An 18,992-nucleotide genomic window follows, 5' to 3' on the forward strand; every position below is an offset into this window, starting at 1 on the left:
GTGAATATTCCATGTGCCCTTAAAAGAAAGTATGTGCTCAAAAACTACTAGAACTGATAAATAAATTCAGTAAAGTCACAGGATACAAAATCAGTGTTTAGAAATCGCTTTTTAAAGATTTTACATAAAAGTTGTAATATGTAGTATTTATCTTTCTCTGTGTAAATTATTTCACTTCACTTAATGTCCTCCAGGTTCACCCATCTTGTCACAGATGACCAGAATTTCTGTTTTTATGACTGAACAATATTCTTGTGTGTATGTGTGTGTGGGGGGGGGTATATGTCACATCTTCTTTATCCATTCCTCTGTTGATGGACACGGGTTGCTTCCATGCCGTGGGTGCTGTGAACAATGCTGCAGTAAACATAGGAGTACAGATATCTCTTCAAGATACTGATTCAGTTTCCATTGCATTTTTACCCAGAAGTGGAATTGGTAGATCACAGGGTATTTCTGTTTTTAATTTTTTGAGAAAACTCTATTCCATTTTCCACAGTGTCTTTTCCAGTTTACATTCCCACCAACAGTGTAGGAAAATTCCCTTTTCTCCACATCTTCACCAGCATTTTTCTCTTGTCTTTTTGATAACAGCCATTGTGGTTTTGATTTGCATGCCCCTGGTGATTAATGATTTGAGTACCTTTTCATTTACGTGTTGCCTGTTTTAATCTGTTGTTTGGGAAAACGTTCAGCTCTTCTGCCCATTTTTTGTTTGGGTTATTTTTTTTGGCATTCAGTTGTATGAGTTCTTTATATAGCTTCGATTTTAACCCATTAGATATGTGTTTTGCAAATATTTTCCTGAATTCCAGAGGTTGCCTTTTCATTTTGCCGATGGTTTCCTTTGCTATGTTTCTTTTTTTCCCTGAAGTGTTTTAGTTTTAATGTCCTATGTGCTTGTGCTTTTAGCGTCAAATCCAGAATATCCTTCCTATGACCAGTAATCAAGGAGCATTTTTGCTGTTTTTTTCCCTAGGAGTTTTAAGGTGTTAGTTCTTATGTTCAAGTTTGATCCATTTTGAGTTGATTTTTGTGTATGGTATTAGATATTCAGTTTCATTCTTTTGCATGAAGCTATCCAGTTTTCTCAACACCATTTATTGAAGACACTATTCTTAGCCTATTGTATATTCTTGTCTCTTCTGTCAGGAGCTAATTTGCTATATACACATGGGTTTATTTCTGGGCTCTCTTTTCTCCCTTGGTCTACATGTCTGTTTTTAAGCCAGGACTATACTGTCCTATTACTGTGGCTTTGTAATACTATTTGAAATCAGGAAGTGTGATGCCTCCAGCTTTGTTCTTCTTTCTCAAAGATTGCTTTGGCTATTCAGTCTTTTGTGGTTTCCTATGAATTTTAGGATTTTTTTTCTATATCTGTGAAAAATGCCTTTGGAATTTTGATGGGGATTGCATTGAACCTATGAGTGATTTTTGGACAGTATGGACATTTTTTTTTAATATTTTTTATTTATGTCTAAGAGAGAGAGAGAGACAGCGTGAGCAGGGGAGGGTCAGAGAGAGAGGGAGTCACAGACTGAAACAGGCTCCAGGCTCCGAGCAGTCAGCACAGAGCCCGACGCGGGGCTCGAACCCACGAACCGCGAGATCATGACCTAAGCGAAAGTCGGACGCTTAACCGACTAAGCCACCCAGGCGCCCCAATCGGTTTTTCTTTTTCTTTTTTTTTTTTTTTCCTTGTTTGCCTAACTGATTTGGCTAGTGCTTTAAAAAATTTTTTTAATGTTTATTTATTTTTGAGAGAGAGAGAGACAGAGTATGAGCAGAGGAAGGGCTGAGAGAGGGAAACAGAATCTGAAGCCAGATCCAGGCTCTGAGCTGACGGCACAGAGCCCAGTGTGGGGCTTGAACTCAGGAAATGCAAGATCATAACCTGAGCCAAAGTCAGGTGCTAAACAAACAACTGAGCCATCCATGCACCCCTGCTCTGGCTAGTACTACTATGCTGAATAAAAATGGTGAGAATCAGCATCATTGTTTTGTACCTGATCTTAGAGGAAAAGCTTTTAACTTTTCCCTATTGAGTATAATGTTAGCTGTGGGCTTGTCATATATGGCTCTTATTATGTTTAGGTATGTTCCTTTTATACCCGGTTTGTTGAGCTTTTATGATAAAAGGATATTGAATTTTGTCAAATGCTTTTTTCTGTATCTATTGAAGTGATCATATGATTTTTACCTTCATTTTAATAATACAGTGTATCACATGTATTGATTTTTACAGTATACTGAGCCATCCCTGCATCCCTAAAATAAATCTTACTTGGTTATGGTGATGATCTTTTTAATGTACCATTGAATTCACTTTGCCAATATTTTGTTGAGAATTTTTGAATCTATGTTCATCAGGGGTATTGGTCTATAATTTTCTTTATTTCTTTTTTTTTTTTAAACAAGTTTTTTGTCTTTCCTTGTATTAGGGTAATACTGGCCTCATAAAAGAGTTTGGAAGTATTCTGTTCTCTCTCTCTTTTTTTTAAAGAATTAGAAGAGAATTTGTTTTAATTATTTAAATGTTTGGAAGCCTTCACCAGTGAAACTGTCTAGTCCTGGACTTTTCTTTGCTGAGAGGTTTTTTTGATTACTGATTAAATCTCCTTGCTAGTAGTTGGTCTGATCAGATTTTCTGTTTCTTCATGGCTCAGTCTTGGTGGGTTGTATATTTCTAGGAATTTGTTCCTTTAGGTTATCTAATTTGTATGTGTGTAATAGTTCGTAGTAATTTCTTTTTTTTTAATGTTTACTTATTTTTGAGAGAGAGGGAAACACAGAATCCGGAACAGGCTCCAGGCTTAGAGCTGTCAGCACAGAGCCTGAAGCGGGGCTCAGACTCATGAACTGCAAGATCATGACCGGTGCCAAAGTATGACGCTTAACCAACCAAGCCACCCACATGCCCCCCATTCATAGGAATTTCTTATGAGCCTTGGTATTTTTGTATCATCAGTTGTTAACATCTATCATTTCTGATTTTGAGTCTTTCTTGCTTTTTATTAGTCTAAAGATTTGACAATTTTGTTTATCTTTTCAAAAAAACACTCTTAGTTTCATTGATCTTTTCTATGGTCTTTTTAGTCTGTTTTATTTATTCCTGCCTCATCCTCATTATTTCCTTCCTTCCATTAATTTTGGACTTAATTAGTTCTTTTTCTAGTTCCTTGAGATGTAAAGTTAGCTTGTTTATGGGGATCTTTTTTTTCTCAGTGTAGGTTTTTATCACTGTGAACGTCCCTCTTTAATTTTTTTATTTACAAAAAAAATTTTTTTTAAGTTTACTTACTTATTTTGAGAGAGAGTAAAAGAGAGTACAAGTAGGGGAGGAACAGAGAGAGAGAATCCTAAGCAGGACCAGACCTGTCAGCGCAGAGCCTGATGTGGGGCTTGAACTGAACGAACTGTGAGATCATGACCTGAGCCTAAATAAAGAGTTGGCCACTTAACTGACTAAGCCAGGCACCCCCATGAACTTCTCTCTTAGAACAGTTTTTGCTGCATCCAATAAGTTTTGGTATGTTGCATTTCCATTTTCATTTGTCTCCAGGTGTTTTTTGATTTTCCTTTGGTTTTTCATCTTTAACTCACTGGTTACCTAGGAGCATGTTGTTTAATTTCCACCTGTAATTGATTTCTAGTCTTATACCATTGTGATTGGAAAAGATGCTTTCTGGGACGCCTGAGTGGCTCAATAGATTAAGCGTCTGACTTCAGCTCAGGTCATGATCTGTGGTCTGTGAGTTTGAGCCCCATGCCAGGCTCTGTGATGACAGCCCAGAGCCTGGAGCCTGCTTCAGATTCTGTGTCTCTCTCTCTCTTTCTACCCCTTCCCTGCTCACACTCTGTTTGTCTGTCTATTTCTTTCTCTCTCAAAAATAAATATACATTTAAAAAAAGAAAAGATGCTTACTATGATATCAGTTTTCTTAAATTTATTGAGTTTTTTGTGACCTAACATATGATATATGCTGGAGAATGTTCCACATGGGCTTGAGAAGAATGTGTATTCTGGGGCACCTGGATGGCTCAGTCAGTTACGCGTCCGACTTTGGCTCAGGTCGTTATCTCACAGTTCATGGGTTCAAGCCCTGCATCAGGCTCTGTGCTAACAGCTCAGAGCCTGGAGCCTGCTTTGGATTCTGTGTCTCCCTCTCTCTCTGATCCTCCCCTGCTCACACTGTCTCTATCTCTCTCTCAAAAATAAATAAAACATTAAAAATTTAAAAAAAAAAGAGAAGAATGTGTATTCTGCTACTGTTGGATGGAATGTTTTCTAGATGTATATGTGGGGGTCCATCTGGTCTAATGTGTAGTTTAAGTACAATTTTCCTTACTGATTTTTTTTGCCTGGATTATCTATTTATGGTTGAAAGTGGGGTATTGAAATTTCCTATTACTATATTGCTCTGTTTCTTTCTTCAGATCTGTTAATATTTGCTTTATACATTTAGTTGTTTCTGTGTTGGGTACATTATATTTATAAGTGTTACATCGTCTTGGTGAATTGATTCCTTTATCATTATGTATTGACCTTCTTTGTCTCTTGTTAACATTTGAGATATCAGCACGGAACCTGACATGGGGCTCAGACTCCAGTGGTGAGATCATGACCTGAGCTGAAGTCAGGACACTTAACTGACTGAGCCACCCAGGCGCCCCTGATGACTTTACTTTTAACACATACAGAAGCTCTACATTTTTACACTCTTCCCCACCATATTTTGTGTTTTTGATGTCACAATTTACATTTTAACTATTGTATATCTATTAAGAGATTATTATATAGTTATTTTTAATGTTCTTTAAAATTTATATTAAAGTACTAAGTGTTTTACTCACCACCATTACAATATTAGAATATTCTGAATTTAAGTATATATTTATTTTCACCTGTGAGTTTTATACTTTCTTATGTCTTCATGTTAGTAATTAGCATCCTTTCATTTCAGCTTGAAGAAGTCCCTTTTAATACTTCCTGTAAAGCTGGTTAGTGGTGATGAACTCCTTCAGCTTTTATTTTGTTCAGCTTTATCTTTTCATTTCTGAAGGACACCTTTACTGGGTAGAGTATTTTTTGACTGGCAGGGTTGTTGTTGTTATTATTATTATTAAAACATTTTCAATATATCATCCCACTCCCTTCTGGCCTGAAAGGTTTCTGCAGAGAAATCTCATAGTCTAAAGAGGGTTTCTAAGTATGTTAACCACTTATTCTTCTTATGCTGCTTTTAAGATTCTTTCTTTCTTTTTTAATGTTTATTTTTGAGAGAAAGAGAGAGAGATGTCTGAGTGTGAATGGGAGAGGGGCAGAGAGGGAGACACAGAATCCGAAACAGGCTCCAGGCTCCGAGCTGTCAGCACAGAGCCTGGCACGGGGCTCAAACTCACAAACCGCAAGATCGTGACCTGAGCCAAAGTCAGACACTTAACAGACTGAGCCACCCAGGTGACCTAAGATTCTTACTTTATCTTTAAATTTTGACAATTTAAATGTATCTTGTGGGTCTATTTTGATTCATCCTTTTTTAACCCTTTGAGCTATCTGTATCTGGATGTCTGTTTCTCCCCAATTTAGCCATGATTTCTTTGAATAAACTTCTGTCCCTTTCTCCCTCTTTTGTTTCTGATACCCCTATAATGTTTATTTTGGTCCTCTTCACAGTGTCCAGTAAGTCCCTTAGGCTGTCTTTCCTTTTTTTTTTTTCCTTCTCTGACTGGATGAATTTCACTGCCCTGTCTCTAAATTTATTGGTCCTTTTCCCACTTGAAATAGTCTACTGATGAATCCCTCTATTGAATTTTTCAGTTTTATTGTTATTTTCTTCAGCTCTGTGATTTTCATTTGGTACTTTTAATATTTTCTTTGTGTTGAAATGCTTACTTATTTCATACGTTGCTCCCCTGACTTTGGTAAGCATCTTTATGACTATTACTTTAAACTATCTATCAGGTAATCATTTCTCTGTATTTCATTAAGATTGCTTCCTAGGGATTTATCTCATTCTTCTTTTTGGACCATATTGCCCGTTTGTTCATTTTTTTTTAAATCAAATCCCAAACATTCATTTCATTTCAGTATTTATTTGACTTACATTTAATTTAAAATATTTGAAACACTTACATAGCTCACAATGTGCCATATCAGAAACATATTACACATGATCCATGATAAACAACCTTATGCATGTGTGCTTTTTATTTGTGGGTTTATATTTCTGTAAGTAATGTAAATAGGTCAAAAGATAAAATGTTCATATAATTTTGTTAAATTATTGGTAAGCTCTACTGTATAGGATTTGTACTATTTTGTATCTCTACAGCATTTTGAGAGTGACCTTGTTTCTCTATAGCTTTTACTAGAGTGTTTGTCATAGTTTGATATTTTACTAATCTGGATGTTACCTTATTGTTGATTTAATTTACATTTCTTTTATTATAAGTGGAGATGAGAATTTCGGAGGGGAGATATTTACCTTTCTTTTTTGTTAACTGTCTTATTTGTTTTCTGTTCATTTTTCTAGTGAGGTTTTGATCTTTTTAAAAATATTTAAGAGCTTTTTGTATGTTTGGATAAGTGTAGTTGTATTCCAAATGTATGATGCAAATATTTTTTTCCCAATTTGTTATTTGTGTTTGACTTTGCTTGTGGTATTTTCCCCCCTATGCAAAAGTTGTTTTTAAAGTTTCATATGGCCAAAATGATCACTTTATTTTTTCTATGCTTTCTGTTTTTGATTCATGATTGGAAAGGTTTCCCTTCCCCAGGTCAAAAAGGAATTCATGATTTCTTCTGAGAGTACTGTGATTTAATAATTTACATTTGGATGCCTAATTTATTTAGAGTTTACTTTGTTATATTCCTTGAGGTTTGGATTCAATTTTATCTTTTTTTCAAATGACTATCCAGTTTTTCCAATATAACTTATTTAAAGATATTACTTTTTCCTATCGATTTTGATCCCACCTTTATCAGGTGCCAAATTTTCACATGTTTTGCACCTTTTTTCTCTTTTGCTTCATTGGTGTGTCTGTCTGTTCATATGTCAGTAACACTCTGTTTTGATTAGTGAAGTTTTATAGTGTGTTTTCTCCTCTAGAAGAGCTAGTCACCTTCCATCATTGTTCTTTTAATTGACTTCCCTGGCTATTCTTGCATGCTTACTTTTTGCAGTCAAGTTGACTATTTTAAGACATTGTTTCTTACATGATCGCTGGATGCTTGCATATCCACTGACTGAAGCAATGACAGCAATAAGCTGTCCTGCTGAACTCTTTGAAACATATTTTACATTGTTAACATATATATGTATATGTTTATAACAGTAAGTGTGTTTCTGCTTATAAAATACCAAGATACTTTTTTAAACGTGCAAAAATCATTTGATTAAGCTTTGTGAACAGTATAGGCAAATCTGTGTTATTCTCTCCTATTCTTTGTGGGTTTCAGAATTTCTCTATTATAATGGATTCTTTGATAGTTTTTCATTAGAATTTGATAGGTAAGGACTAGGGTCCTTTGAGCTCTGCCATTCCAATGAAACAGAGGTCTTGTTATCAATTTGAATCATCTTGCCTATCATGTTTCTCCCCTTTATCTTTTCAGGCTGGACACTAGCCCAGGCTGGACACTGGCCCACTGGTCAGCTAAAAGGGATTACAAATCATAAAAGCTATTTGATTCTATTTAAATAGATTATGCTTGGATGACATACGTGGATATTTGGTTAAGACTTTGTGTCAGTGAATTAAACATTGGAATAATGACACAGCAGTGCCTTTTCCCTTTAACAACACTACTCTACATTTTATTTGCATTAGCTTGGTATATTTTGACATTCAAATTAATTAATTTTCTCTACATATTATTTAGAATATTTTTAAGTAAAATAGAATATTCCCTTTAATTTTTGCTTTTGCATAAGTGATTCCTCAATATTCTGCTTCAGTGAAGCCAACCTAAACTAAACTTTTGTATTTTAGGTTTTGCTATTTGAGATACTGAATTCTTAGCTTTAAAATGAAATTGGTAATGTTTTGCTATACTGAATCTAATAATTTAATGAATATAGAAATATAGATAGTGGGAGAAAATGTCTTATTTTTTAGGGTGATAAGGTATTTTTCCTGAAGATTTCTTAATGTATATATATTCCTTCCAGTGATACTTTTACCGAGTAGGGAATAAAGTAGATGTTGAAAAAAGAAAGCTCACTGACCATTTCTGTTTGTTGCAACTCTGTCCTGCTTAAGGGGCTCAAGGTTCTGGGTATGCAAGTTCAGGCCCACTAGTCCCTTTACCAACTATACCTGGAGTAGTATTTTGGGAGCCCCAAGCTCAGTAGACATCTATGGAGAGAGAGTTGTTTCAGGCATTCTACATGATTGGTATTTCATGTTCCTTGGGTTGAGTGTTGACCAACCACATGAACACAGAATAACAGTATCTCTTCTTCTAATGTCTGCCTTTTTTCTCACATCTCTTGCCTTGTATCTGCCTTGGTGTCATGCAAATGGCAGGAAATGCCATTTCAGCCTAAGTGCCCTTCTGCCTGGCTCTTGGTAGGTCTGTTAACTGTAGCACTTCCTTCTTGCTGGGTTCTTATTGCAAACTTGGTGACACTCTTTGAAAGCACTGTGCTGTCCCCTCACTAAGAAGAAGTAAAAACAGTTCTAGATTCAGGTAATCTTGGATTGCATTCTTGGCTCCACCATTTAACTGTGTGATCTTAAGCATGTAATTTTCCTATCTTTAAATGCCACTTTTATAATTTATAAAATGGGCATGTAATACCTGATGTGAGTTTTGAAGATTAGATAAAGGACATAAGGGTCTTGGCACATACCATGTGCTTAATATGAAGTATAACTTCTCTCTCTCCTCCCAGTTATAAATAGTGAATTTTGCTTGATGATACAAATGCCACTCTTAGCCACCTGATCAAACACTTGGAATATGGACACCAAGCGAGGCCAGAATTTAGCTGAATATGCCCCTTGGATACCTGGCCACCCACTCAGAGGCCCCTCCATCCAGTCTCTCTAAATTCCAGGTTGATTCTGCTCTTCTTGGCAAATCACTGTCAAGGCCCCAATGTGCTTCACAGGCAAGGCCACATGGCTTAGAAATCCACTTCCTTTGGCTAAATTTTATAGGAATAACTTACAAAATTTAACGTATTAACTGACATTTAACATTCATCGTTAGTTTTCATGTTTAACTTACGGAGGGAAAAAAGATGAATCACCACTGCCATTAGTCATGTTTTAAAAACAGTGGTAATACATGGCTCTCCTAACTTATTGGAAGTTGTGTCCAGACACACAAAGGCATTTAGTTGAAAATTGAATGACTTTCTATCAGATTACCATCTTCAGGACGATTTTAGAATGAATAGACTAATTTATATCTTAAAATAGAATTGACCTTAATTTGGCATAATTGGGTGGTGTGACCAAGTGCACACAGTAGGCAGAGAATGTGGCTTATATACAGTAGACACAATAGCAGTGAAGGTAGCAAAAGTGAAGTTTACTCTTGGGAGTAATTTCTGAGTGTTCGTTGCTGTGTTCCACATTTAAATTCCTAATTATTTTAAAGCTTCTTTTTTTCTTAAATTTATATTTTATATTGCTATAAGTATCTAGTGTCTGAAATAAACCGGATTTTTTTTAACATTAAATTTTTTTTTAATGTTCATTTGAGAGAGAGAGAGAGAGACATAGCGGGAGCGGGTAAGAAGCAGGGAAAGAGAAAGACACAGAATCCAAAGCAGGCTCCAGGCTTTGAGCTCTTAGCACAAAGCCTGACGTGGGGCTCGAACTCATGAACTATGAGATCATGACCTGAGCCAAAGTTGGATGCTTAATGCCCAGGAGCCCCTAAACCAGATTTTTTAACATGAATCTTCTACTTTATGAATTTACTAAATATTTTATAGGTTAATAAAACTAAATGGTATCTCAAAATGAGAACAAGGATTGTTTTGAGTTCTGCTTTTTGTAAAAGTTAAACAGTAGAGCTTCATTTTAATATGCTTATAAAAATGTATAAGTTTGCCTATACCATGGGTCAAATCATGACCTTCAAAATATAGTTACATTTGGAAAAACCTGACATAAAATTGTTAAGCTGTAAAAAGTGCTAGAAAATAGGACTAATAACCATAATAACATTGTAAAGGGAGTTACGAGCTGTCTCATTGATTCTAGTATTTATTTTTTCTATACTATTGATTCATTTAAATAAATATCAGTGATTTCTTGACCCCTCTTAGATGTTAAATACCAAACTTATGTTATTCCAAGTATTTACCTTAACAATGTTTATGTAAATGAAATAACATAAAAAGTTAAACAAGATTACGTAAAGAGTAATCTGTGAACCTTGTAATAATAAATGTTAATCTTTTCACAGGTGGCTATTTTCTAAAGACTGTATATCTATTGGAGCTGTAAGAAAAAGATTTAAATACAATCCTTTGATCATAAATTATACAAATAAAAATAGATGCCAACATTATTATTAAACTTTTTTATTCATTTTATCAAATAAGCTGTCCAATTTTAAGTAATACAGACTTCTTAGAATGCCCACCGTACTCTGTACATAATAGATGGCTCAAAAGGTGTTTAAGATAATGGAGGCAGTCTGTTCATATAAAACTGTTACAAAAATTTGGATCAGTGAAGCTATTGCATTTTGGAAAGATTTTTATGCCACTTTTCTTCCTCTTATAGCCAACTTGATTCATGGAAGCAGCACATCTTGGTAACCTCTATTCCTTTCCCCACCAACACTATACCCCCCAACCTAGGCCATTAATAGTTTGTTTTCGTGTTCTCATCCTTCTGTTTCAGATAAGTCCACTTAAACTTTTCTTTAAAGTATTCTAGGCAGCAGTTTTTAAACTTTTTAGGGTCAGAACTGTTTTACACTCTTAAATATTAATGAAGACATCAAAGAGCTTTGTAAAAGACTTATACCTATCCATGTTTACTATGTTAAAAATGAAAGCCGAGAAATAATTTAAAATATGTATGCGTTCATTTTAAAAGTTCATTTTTTTCTTTAGGAAGAAAAGTCCATTTCATATTAACATTATCATATTTTTAAGAAGAAATAACTATTTTTTTAAAACAAAGTATTTAGCATGAAGGAAATCTTTGTTTCACATTTTTGCAAATTTTGCATGTCTGCCATATTCAGTCTGTTGAGTGTGGTGTTTGGGTTGCTAGATATGAAGAAAATACAGCTGCTTCATATCAATATGTGATTGAAAAGGACAGAGTCCTTAAGAATCTTTTCAGATAATTATGGATATTCTTTGATTCTATAGTAGAACTTGACAAGTAGTAGTTTCATAATTGAACTCTGGCTCATAAAAGTCAGTTTGGAATTCAGTGTGGAATCTGAAACGTGTTAATGAATTCCTCATATCTTTTAATTCCATTAGTAGATTTTACACTTCGAGGGGATCTTTTATCTGTTCATGGTTTTGTAATATCTTGCCTTTTTTATTTTGAGTGTTTGCTTGCTGAGTTATTCCAGTCTTCCAAGTGTTGAGATATTTAGTTATGCAATATAAAAATAAATCACATTTGTTATTACTGACCTCATCAGAAAGCTTTTAAGTATTGATAAACTCTTAAGCACATAGTAGCAGATACACGTTTTCTAAAATTCTTATTTTCTCTTAGAAGCTCAAATTTAGTCATTGGCAGCAAAGGCTTTTAATTTTCTTTGGACCATCAGGCTTCCTTGTTTATCTTCAAGAAAACTTCCACTTAAATACCTAAGTCTAAATAACTGTAACTTGTCAGTTTGTCACTTTCTACATAAAAATGATGTTTCATGAAAAAAAGGACCTACTTCAGCTCAGAATGCACAGTTTCTTTTCATTGTGATCATTACTACACTTTGGTGTCCTCTGTGCTTTTTACATAGTTTTCATTTCATCACACAGAATACGGAAAACAGATAAACTCAAAGAGTTGAGATTTTATAAAATTAATCATTTTTACCACTTTATCAAGGATATTCTTTTCTTTTTTCAATTTTTTGAATGTTTATTTATTTTTGAGAGAGACCACATAAGCAGGGGAGGGGCAGAGAGAGAAGGAGACAGAGAATCCCAAGCAGGCTCCAAGCTGTCAGCACAGAGCCTAAAGCGGGGCTCAGATTTTCAAACGTGGGATCATGACCTGAGCCTAAGTCAAATGCTTAACAGATTGAGCCATCCAGGGCCTCCTTTATCAAGATATTCTTAAGTGAAACTGACGTGTGTGTGTGTGTGTGTGTGTAACTTAAGAGTTCATGGCAGCATGTAGAATTATGCAAGCATTGCTAGAGCAGTTTGATGCCCTTGCCTGAATTCTTGCTTAAGGTGCCAGTGTTTTTATCCTGTAAGTGCTGTGGCACCATCAATGCAAATATCAACATATAACGTATTATTGAGAAAATAATTTTTATTTGAGGATTCCCTCAAAGAGTCTCCAAGACTCTGGAGATCCATGGACCTTACTTTAAGAATGATTCTTAAGGGGAGAAGGTATATAGCTTATAAAAAGAGGACTACAGTAAAAATTTTCCTAAACCTCCTCCTAACTAACTTTCCAGTAAAATTAACCTCCATTCCTGTGTCATCTGGCAGCAGCTCTCACAGAATGCTGAATGTCAAGGCCGCTCAGCTGTCCTCTGTATTCATCTCTATTCCCACCAGTAGAGAGATGTGCTTTGCAAATATCAGTTGTATTCTCAAATGAGTTTATGTCAGTTTCACTAATACTTGTAATTATACAATTTTAATAGTATTAGGTGAATAGAATAAGTGTGAGTTAAAAAAAATGGTGTTTCTAAAACTAACTTAAATGTATTGGAATGACTTATTGTAAAAGATTGCTATCATATAATTTGCTGTGGATGAGATTTGTAAAAGGTGAGGGAAAAACCTACAAATCTGGAAGGATTCTGCATTCCTTCACAAATAACACTAATTCCTATATTATAAAGAAACTAAAGTTTGAAATTGTGATGATCTGTTATGTGTGTTCTTTGCAGGAAAGAACAATGAAACTGATCTTTAGACCCACATTTGAAGAAAAGGCTTTTAACTCACCTTCAAAAGATTAGGGAATGTGTGTACACATAGATACATGTGTGTATCTTTTTTTTTTTTAAACAATTAAACACTTAACCAGCTTTTCCAGTAGCTTTATGGACCAGTAGTCAGGATCACACTGAATCAGACAGTTACTTTGCTGCCATCCATGTGCTAGAAGCAAATTTCCTTTGGTTTCCATGATAGTAAAATATGCTCTTTCCCGTCATTGCACTTTGTATCTGTGGCTGGGTCAGATTGTATAGTTAGAAGTATAACTATTACAGGTTCGATTTCATAATGATATAGTGATAAGCTGGATTGTATACACCTTTTTTTTTTTTAAATCAGTATGCCAGCATTTTGTTGAATTGGTAACTGCCTGGAATAAGCAAGTATATGGGGAATTTGGGGATTTGCACAGAAATTGCATAGTAATACTTCCTGAAGGATGAGAATTATAATAATAAATGATCTTTGATCTATGGATATAAGTTCACTGGTTGATCAGATGTGTCATGGTTGGATAGATGATAGTGGTTCATTGATGTCAGCCTTACCGTGGCCAGGTATATATGCTGTCATTTATAGATGCATCGTGACATGCTACAAAGACATGGGCTCGGAAACAAAAAAACTTGGATTCTCTGCCGGGCTTACTTAGCGACCACCAGGAGTCAGTGAAGATTGTGTTCCTAACTCCCTAACAGTAACCTTGCAGGATAAGTAGTTTTCCCTAGAAGTGGGGAATTAATTCACACTCTTCATAGTCTGTTTACAGCTAGTACATATTAGTTGCAAGGTGGCTTTGTCTGTGACCAAACAATTAAAAAACTCATCAGCCTTAGTTATTTTAGCACGAGGCTCTATCACCACACTAACTAAACACTGAAATTTTTAAATGCCAAGAGATTTCTCCAGATGCCTGTATTTCATGATGATCGCACATTCACTGTTAAAAGTGTGGCCTGGTTTTATAGGCCTGTTCCTTCTTTTTTCTTTCTTTCCAAAAATGTTTACTGAGCATCTGCTGTGCGTCAGACACTGTTGTAGGATTAGGGATACAATAGTGAATACAATAGAGGAAAAAATAAAGCCCTGCACTTGTAGAACTTAAAATCTAGTAGAGGATACATATACACATACATATACGTGTACATACACATATACATGTACAAACACAAATGCTAAGAGGACAGAGAATGAGAAAAGGAAATAAGACACTGTTAGTTGGAATTCTGCAGGTGACCTCAGAAGGCATCATTAAGATCACATCTTTCATATAAACTCCTAAAAGAAGAATATAGTCTAGAGGAAGTGGTCTCTCAGAACATTGTTTTTTGTTTTGGTTTTGGTTTTGGTTTTTTTTTTTTTTTTTTTTTTTTTGAGAGAGAAAGAGAGACAGCGTGAGCAGGAGAGGGACAGAAAGAGAGGGAGACACAGAATCCGAAGACAGGCTCCAGGCTCTGAGCTGGCTGTCAGCACAGAGCCCAACACAGGGCTTGAAACCACAAACTGTGAGATCATGACTTGAGGCGAGGCCAGATGCTTAACGAACTGAGCCACCCAGGTGCTTATTGTTTTGTGTGTGAAGAGAGAGAATCTTTTTTTTTTTTTTTTAATTTATTTCTAGGAGAGAGAGAGAGAGACAGCGTGAGCAGGGGAGGGTCAGAGAGAGAGGGAGTTACAGACTCTGAAACAGGCTCCAGGCTCTGAGCTGGCAGTCAGCACAGAGCCCGACGCGGGGCTCGAACCCACGAACCGCGAGATCATGACCTAAGCGAAAGTGGGACGCTCAACCGACTAAGCCACCCAGGCGCCCCAAGAGAGAGAATCTTAAGCAGGCTCCATGGTCAGCCCAGAGCCTGATGTGGGGCTTGATCCCATCACCCTGGGATCATGACCTGAGCCAAAATCAAGAGTTGGCCGCTTAGCTGACTGAACTACTCAGGTGCCCTTTTCAGAGCAGTTTTAAGTATTCTTGCCCTTGGATCTATAGGGTTTGTATGGGAGAAATATTGCATTTTAGTTTTCACAGACTCAAATTGAAATTTAGCATTTCTTCCAAATCATGTGCATAGGTAATCTCTATGGTAATATTGGGAGAATTTGTAACTTTGTTGCAGGCAGATATTTTCATATTCCATTATAATTATTGTAGATACTGTTGTTTCTGCTGATCACTACTTATAAATTATGGTAGTTACTACCCCTGCTACTAAATCTTGCTTTTTAGTGCGGTAATAAAGAAGCACAGAGATCACAATTTTTAAAAATTCTGTGTTGATAGTTAGGTGTCAGAATAATAGATTTCCTTATATCCCTATGTATTCTATCCTATGAATTTTAAAGCATTAAGAAAGAGGCTGAGGATCCACCAGATTGCCAAGAGGTCAAAAGATTAATGGCGTAGAAATATTAAGCTTTCATTTAATCCCTAATCGAGAGTTTTCTTCTGCCTCCCAACCGTATAGCACTTCCTTCACTTGTGTCTTTCTCCTAGAGCTTAGTCAAATACATCTTGAGATGGTTGGGGCCTTCTGAATAGTTCCATAGAATTGTGATTGTGAAAGCTCCCCTTTAAAAAGCTTCCTGTGTAACACAAGCCACACAGTATTAAAATATTTGCAGAATAATGTAGCAAGTCCAGCAGAAAGTTGGCTTCCTAGAAAGTGATGGTTTCATAGTTCACAGGTCAGCTTTTACATTTCTCTGAAAGTTATTACTGAAAAGACCTTAAAGACAGTGCAGTTCATCTTCTGAGAAAGAACAAGATGTAGAAATCTGAGTTAGAATCCGTTTATTTCACTCACGTACACTAGATCTTATGGGCCATGATACCTTCACCTTGACCTGCCTGTGGAAAATAAGATGGGACATATGTATTCCACTGGTTTGGCAAGGAAGCCATAAGATTGGAACTGAGAACCTCTTATATAGGTAAAAAGGGGAGGATGAGTATTGGTTAAATGGGTACTCCTGAGAATTTTGCCCTGCTACTACTACATGTTATATGCTTTAGATCTCTTTGACCATATCCTTCTACCTCTCATCAAAAGTCAAAAGTCAAAATTCTCAACATCTTAATATTACCAGAAACCCGAGGGAAAAAATTATTCGTTCTGTCATTTTCCCATGAGATAAACCTTACGCCTGTGTCTATCTGTGGAAGAAAACGAATCCTGAGGCATTAAACCTCTTGGATTGTATCTTCAATCGTGCCCTTTCCTTCTAAGAAACAGACACTCGAAAAGTAGAATGAATGCTGTAGGACCATTACACTCACTCGCATGGTTGATTTTCCTCTGCAGGCTGGTGAAAGATGCTCCTTGGGATGAAGTCCCGCTTGCTCACTCCCTGGTTGGTTTTGCCACTGCCTATGACTTCTTGTACAACTACTTGAGCAAGATACAACAGGAGAAGTTTCTTGAAGTGATTGCCAATGTCTCGGGATATATGTATGAAACTTCATACCGGAGAGGATGGGGATTTCAGTACCTCCACAATCACCAACCCACCAACTGCATGGCCTTGCTCACGGGAAGTCTAGTTCTGATGAATCAAGGTGCGTGTGGATACAACCTAGGGAATGCCCAAGCCAGCATCAGTCATCGTTGCCTTGAGAGCAGAGAATTGTACCTAGCCTTGGTATATATGTTCATGCTTGGATCCTAAGCTCTTGAGATGAAGTAATATCTAGGGCATCTCTTAGACAATTGAGAGACGTCTCTTTCTTCATTTCTGCTAGTTATATTAGCCTACAGGTTATTTAAATAAAGCTTTTGACTGTCCCAAGCCGTATCCTTACAGCACACCATCAGTGGTGAATATTCTTTCTCCCAGAGAATTTTGACAGTGAGACAGTTATCCTGGAGTTTTTTGTTTTGTTTCATTTGTTTATTTATTCAAATTTTTATTTAAATTGTAGTTAGTTAACAAAGAGTATAATGTTGCTTTCAGGAGTAGAACCCAGTGATTCATCACTTATACATAACACCCAGTGCTCAGCCCGGGTGTCTTCCTTAATACCCATCCATCCATCTAACCCACCTCACACATACCTCTCTCCATTAACCCTCAGTCTGTTCTCTGTCTTTAAGAATCTCTTGTGATTTGCTTCTCCCTCTCCCTTTTTATTTTCTCCCTTCCCATATGTTCATCTTTTTAAAACCTAAGTGGGTGGTTTATTATTTGAAATGAATGTTCTTTGCACATAGATGCCTATCATAACAACACTATTTTCTTTCTAATGACTTAAGCAATCTAGATCATTTAGCTCAGATTTGGAAGTGACTTTTGTGGATCACATAGCTACTTTGCATTAAAATATTATATAATTGCTGATGATGGATTTTCTCTGCTTTTATGATTCTGACTTAATTATAACACCTGTGAAAGTCTAAATGATTAAGATCACAGTGAATTATTAGGATATTATATACTTGGAATAGGCAAATCTAACAGAACTCTTGACTGCTTCCCCACAAGAATTAGTATGCATTTTATAGATTATCCAACATCAGAGTTCCTCAAGTCTAGCTTTCTCCCTTGTCTTATCAACCAGCCATCACTTTTAATTAGTCTTAGAGGAAAAGAAACTAACTTTAACCGAGTATATGACATGTGTTAATCTGTGTCCCTTATCACACCAACCATATAAGGTAGCTGGATTTGGACCCAGTTCTGGCCAAACTTAAAGTTTACTCTCTTTCCATTATATTTGGTTGCCTCTCTTGGAATAGAGATTCAATTATAGTAATTTAAGGAAAGCTTTAAGAGAGCAAAGATTCTTCCTAGCTCCCTTTGTTCCCTACTCTTACAAAAACAAACAAGATTTAGAAGATCAGAATGCAAATAAATAAATAGATAAATAAAATGAAAGATCAAAATGCAAACCTCCAAATATTTATAAATCCTGAAGTCTGAGGGAAGACATCATTGTGAAATGGTGGAAGGAACCCAAGATGAGCTAGATCTCAGCCCAGGGCCTTGCTTTTAGCCTAGTATAGTGTTCTTTCCTTCTTTCTCTTTCTTCCTTCCTTCCTTCCTTCCTTCCTTCCTTCCTTCCTTCCTTCCTTCCTTCCTTCCTTCCTTCCTTCCTTCCTTTCTTTCATGTTTTATTTATTTCTGAGAGAGAGAGAGAGAAAGAGAGAGACAGCGTGAGCAGGGGGGGTCAGAGAGAGAGGGAGATACGGAATCTTAAACAGGCTCCAGTCTCTGAGCTGGCAGTCAGCACAGAGCCCAACACGGGGCTTGAACCCACGAACTATGACATCATGACCTGAGCTGAAGTCAGATGCTTAACCGACTGAGCCACCCAGGTGCCCCTAGTGTTATTTCTTTATATAAAATTTTTGTTCTTTAGTAGCACGAAGAGAGCCTATTTCATGGTAGATAAAATTGCTCCAGATAATACACAGACACTGGAAATACTAGTTCAGATTGGACCAAAATGTGTAATTCTCCTCTGACAGGAGTTTTCATGTGCATTTATTTTGTGATTACAGTTCTGGGTTGCTCAGAACTATGGGATACAGTCTTCCAGAACTCCCACATAGGCAGTGTACACATTTTTTTTTTAAGTTTATTTTTTAAGAGAGAGTTGGGGAGGGGCAGAGGAAAGGGGGACAGAGGATCTGAAGTGGGCTCTGTGCTGACAGCAGAGAGCCCAATGTGAGGCTTGCACTCACAAACTGTGAGATCATGACCTGAGCCGAAGTTGGAGGCTTAACTGACTGAACCACCCAGGTGCCCCAGCAGTGTACCCATTTATAAGACGATCAGACAGACGAAGAGGAGAAATCTCTGGCCCTGCACATCTCAGTTAGTAATTATAGTCCTGGCTTTGTTGGCATACTCCCTGCCTTTAGGAGCTAC

At 36.4% G+C, this 18,992-nt stretch overlaps 1 protein-coding gene across 2 annotated transcripts in view; it reads left to right on the forward strand.

The window, feature by feature from the left end:
• DSE (dermatan sulfate epimerase) overlaps window positions 1–18,992 on the forward strand; it is a 78,519-nt gene that overhangs the window by 49,096 nt on the left and 10,431 nt on the right. Inside the window, exon 3 of one of the 2 annotated variants that reach the window (XM_039222575.1) lies at window positions 16,427–16,680. In XM_039222575.1, coding sequence (XP_039078506.1) covers window positions 16,427–16,680 — 254 coding nt within the window. Of the gene's footprint in view, window positions 1–16,426; window positions 16,681–18,992 lie in introns of those variants that run through there. The other variant, XM_039222576.1, reaches the window with a different exon arrangement.

This window comes from Hyaena hyaena, unplaced genomic scaffold (genome assembly GCF_003009895.1).
Source record: "Hyaena hyaena isolate Hyena2069 unplaced genomic scaffold, ASM300989v1 scaffold_1159, whole genome shotgun sequence".
NCBI classification, from domain to species: domain Eukaryota; kingdom Metazoa; phylum Chordata; class Mammalia; order Carnivora; family Hyaenidae; genus Hyaena; species Hyaena hyaena.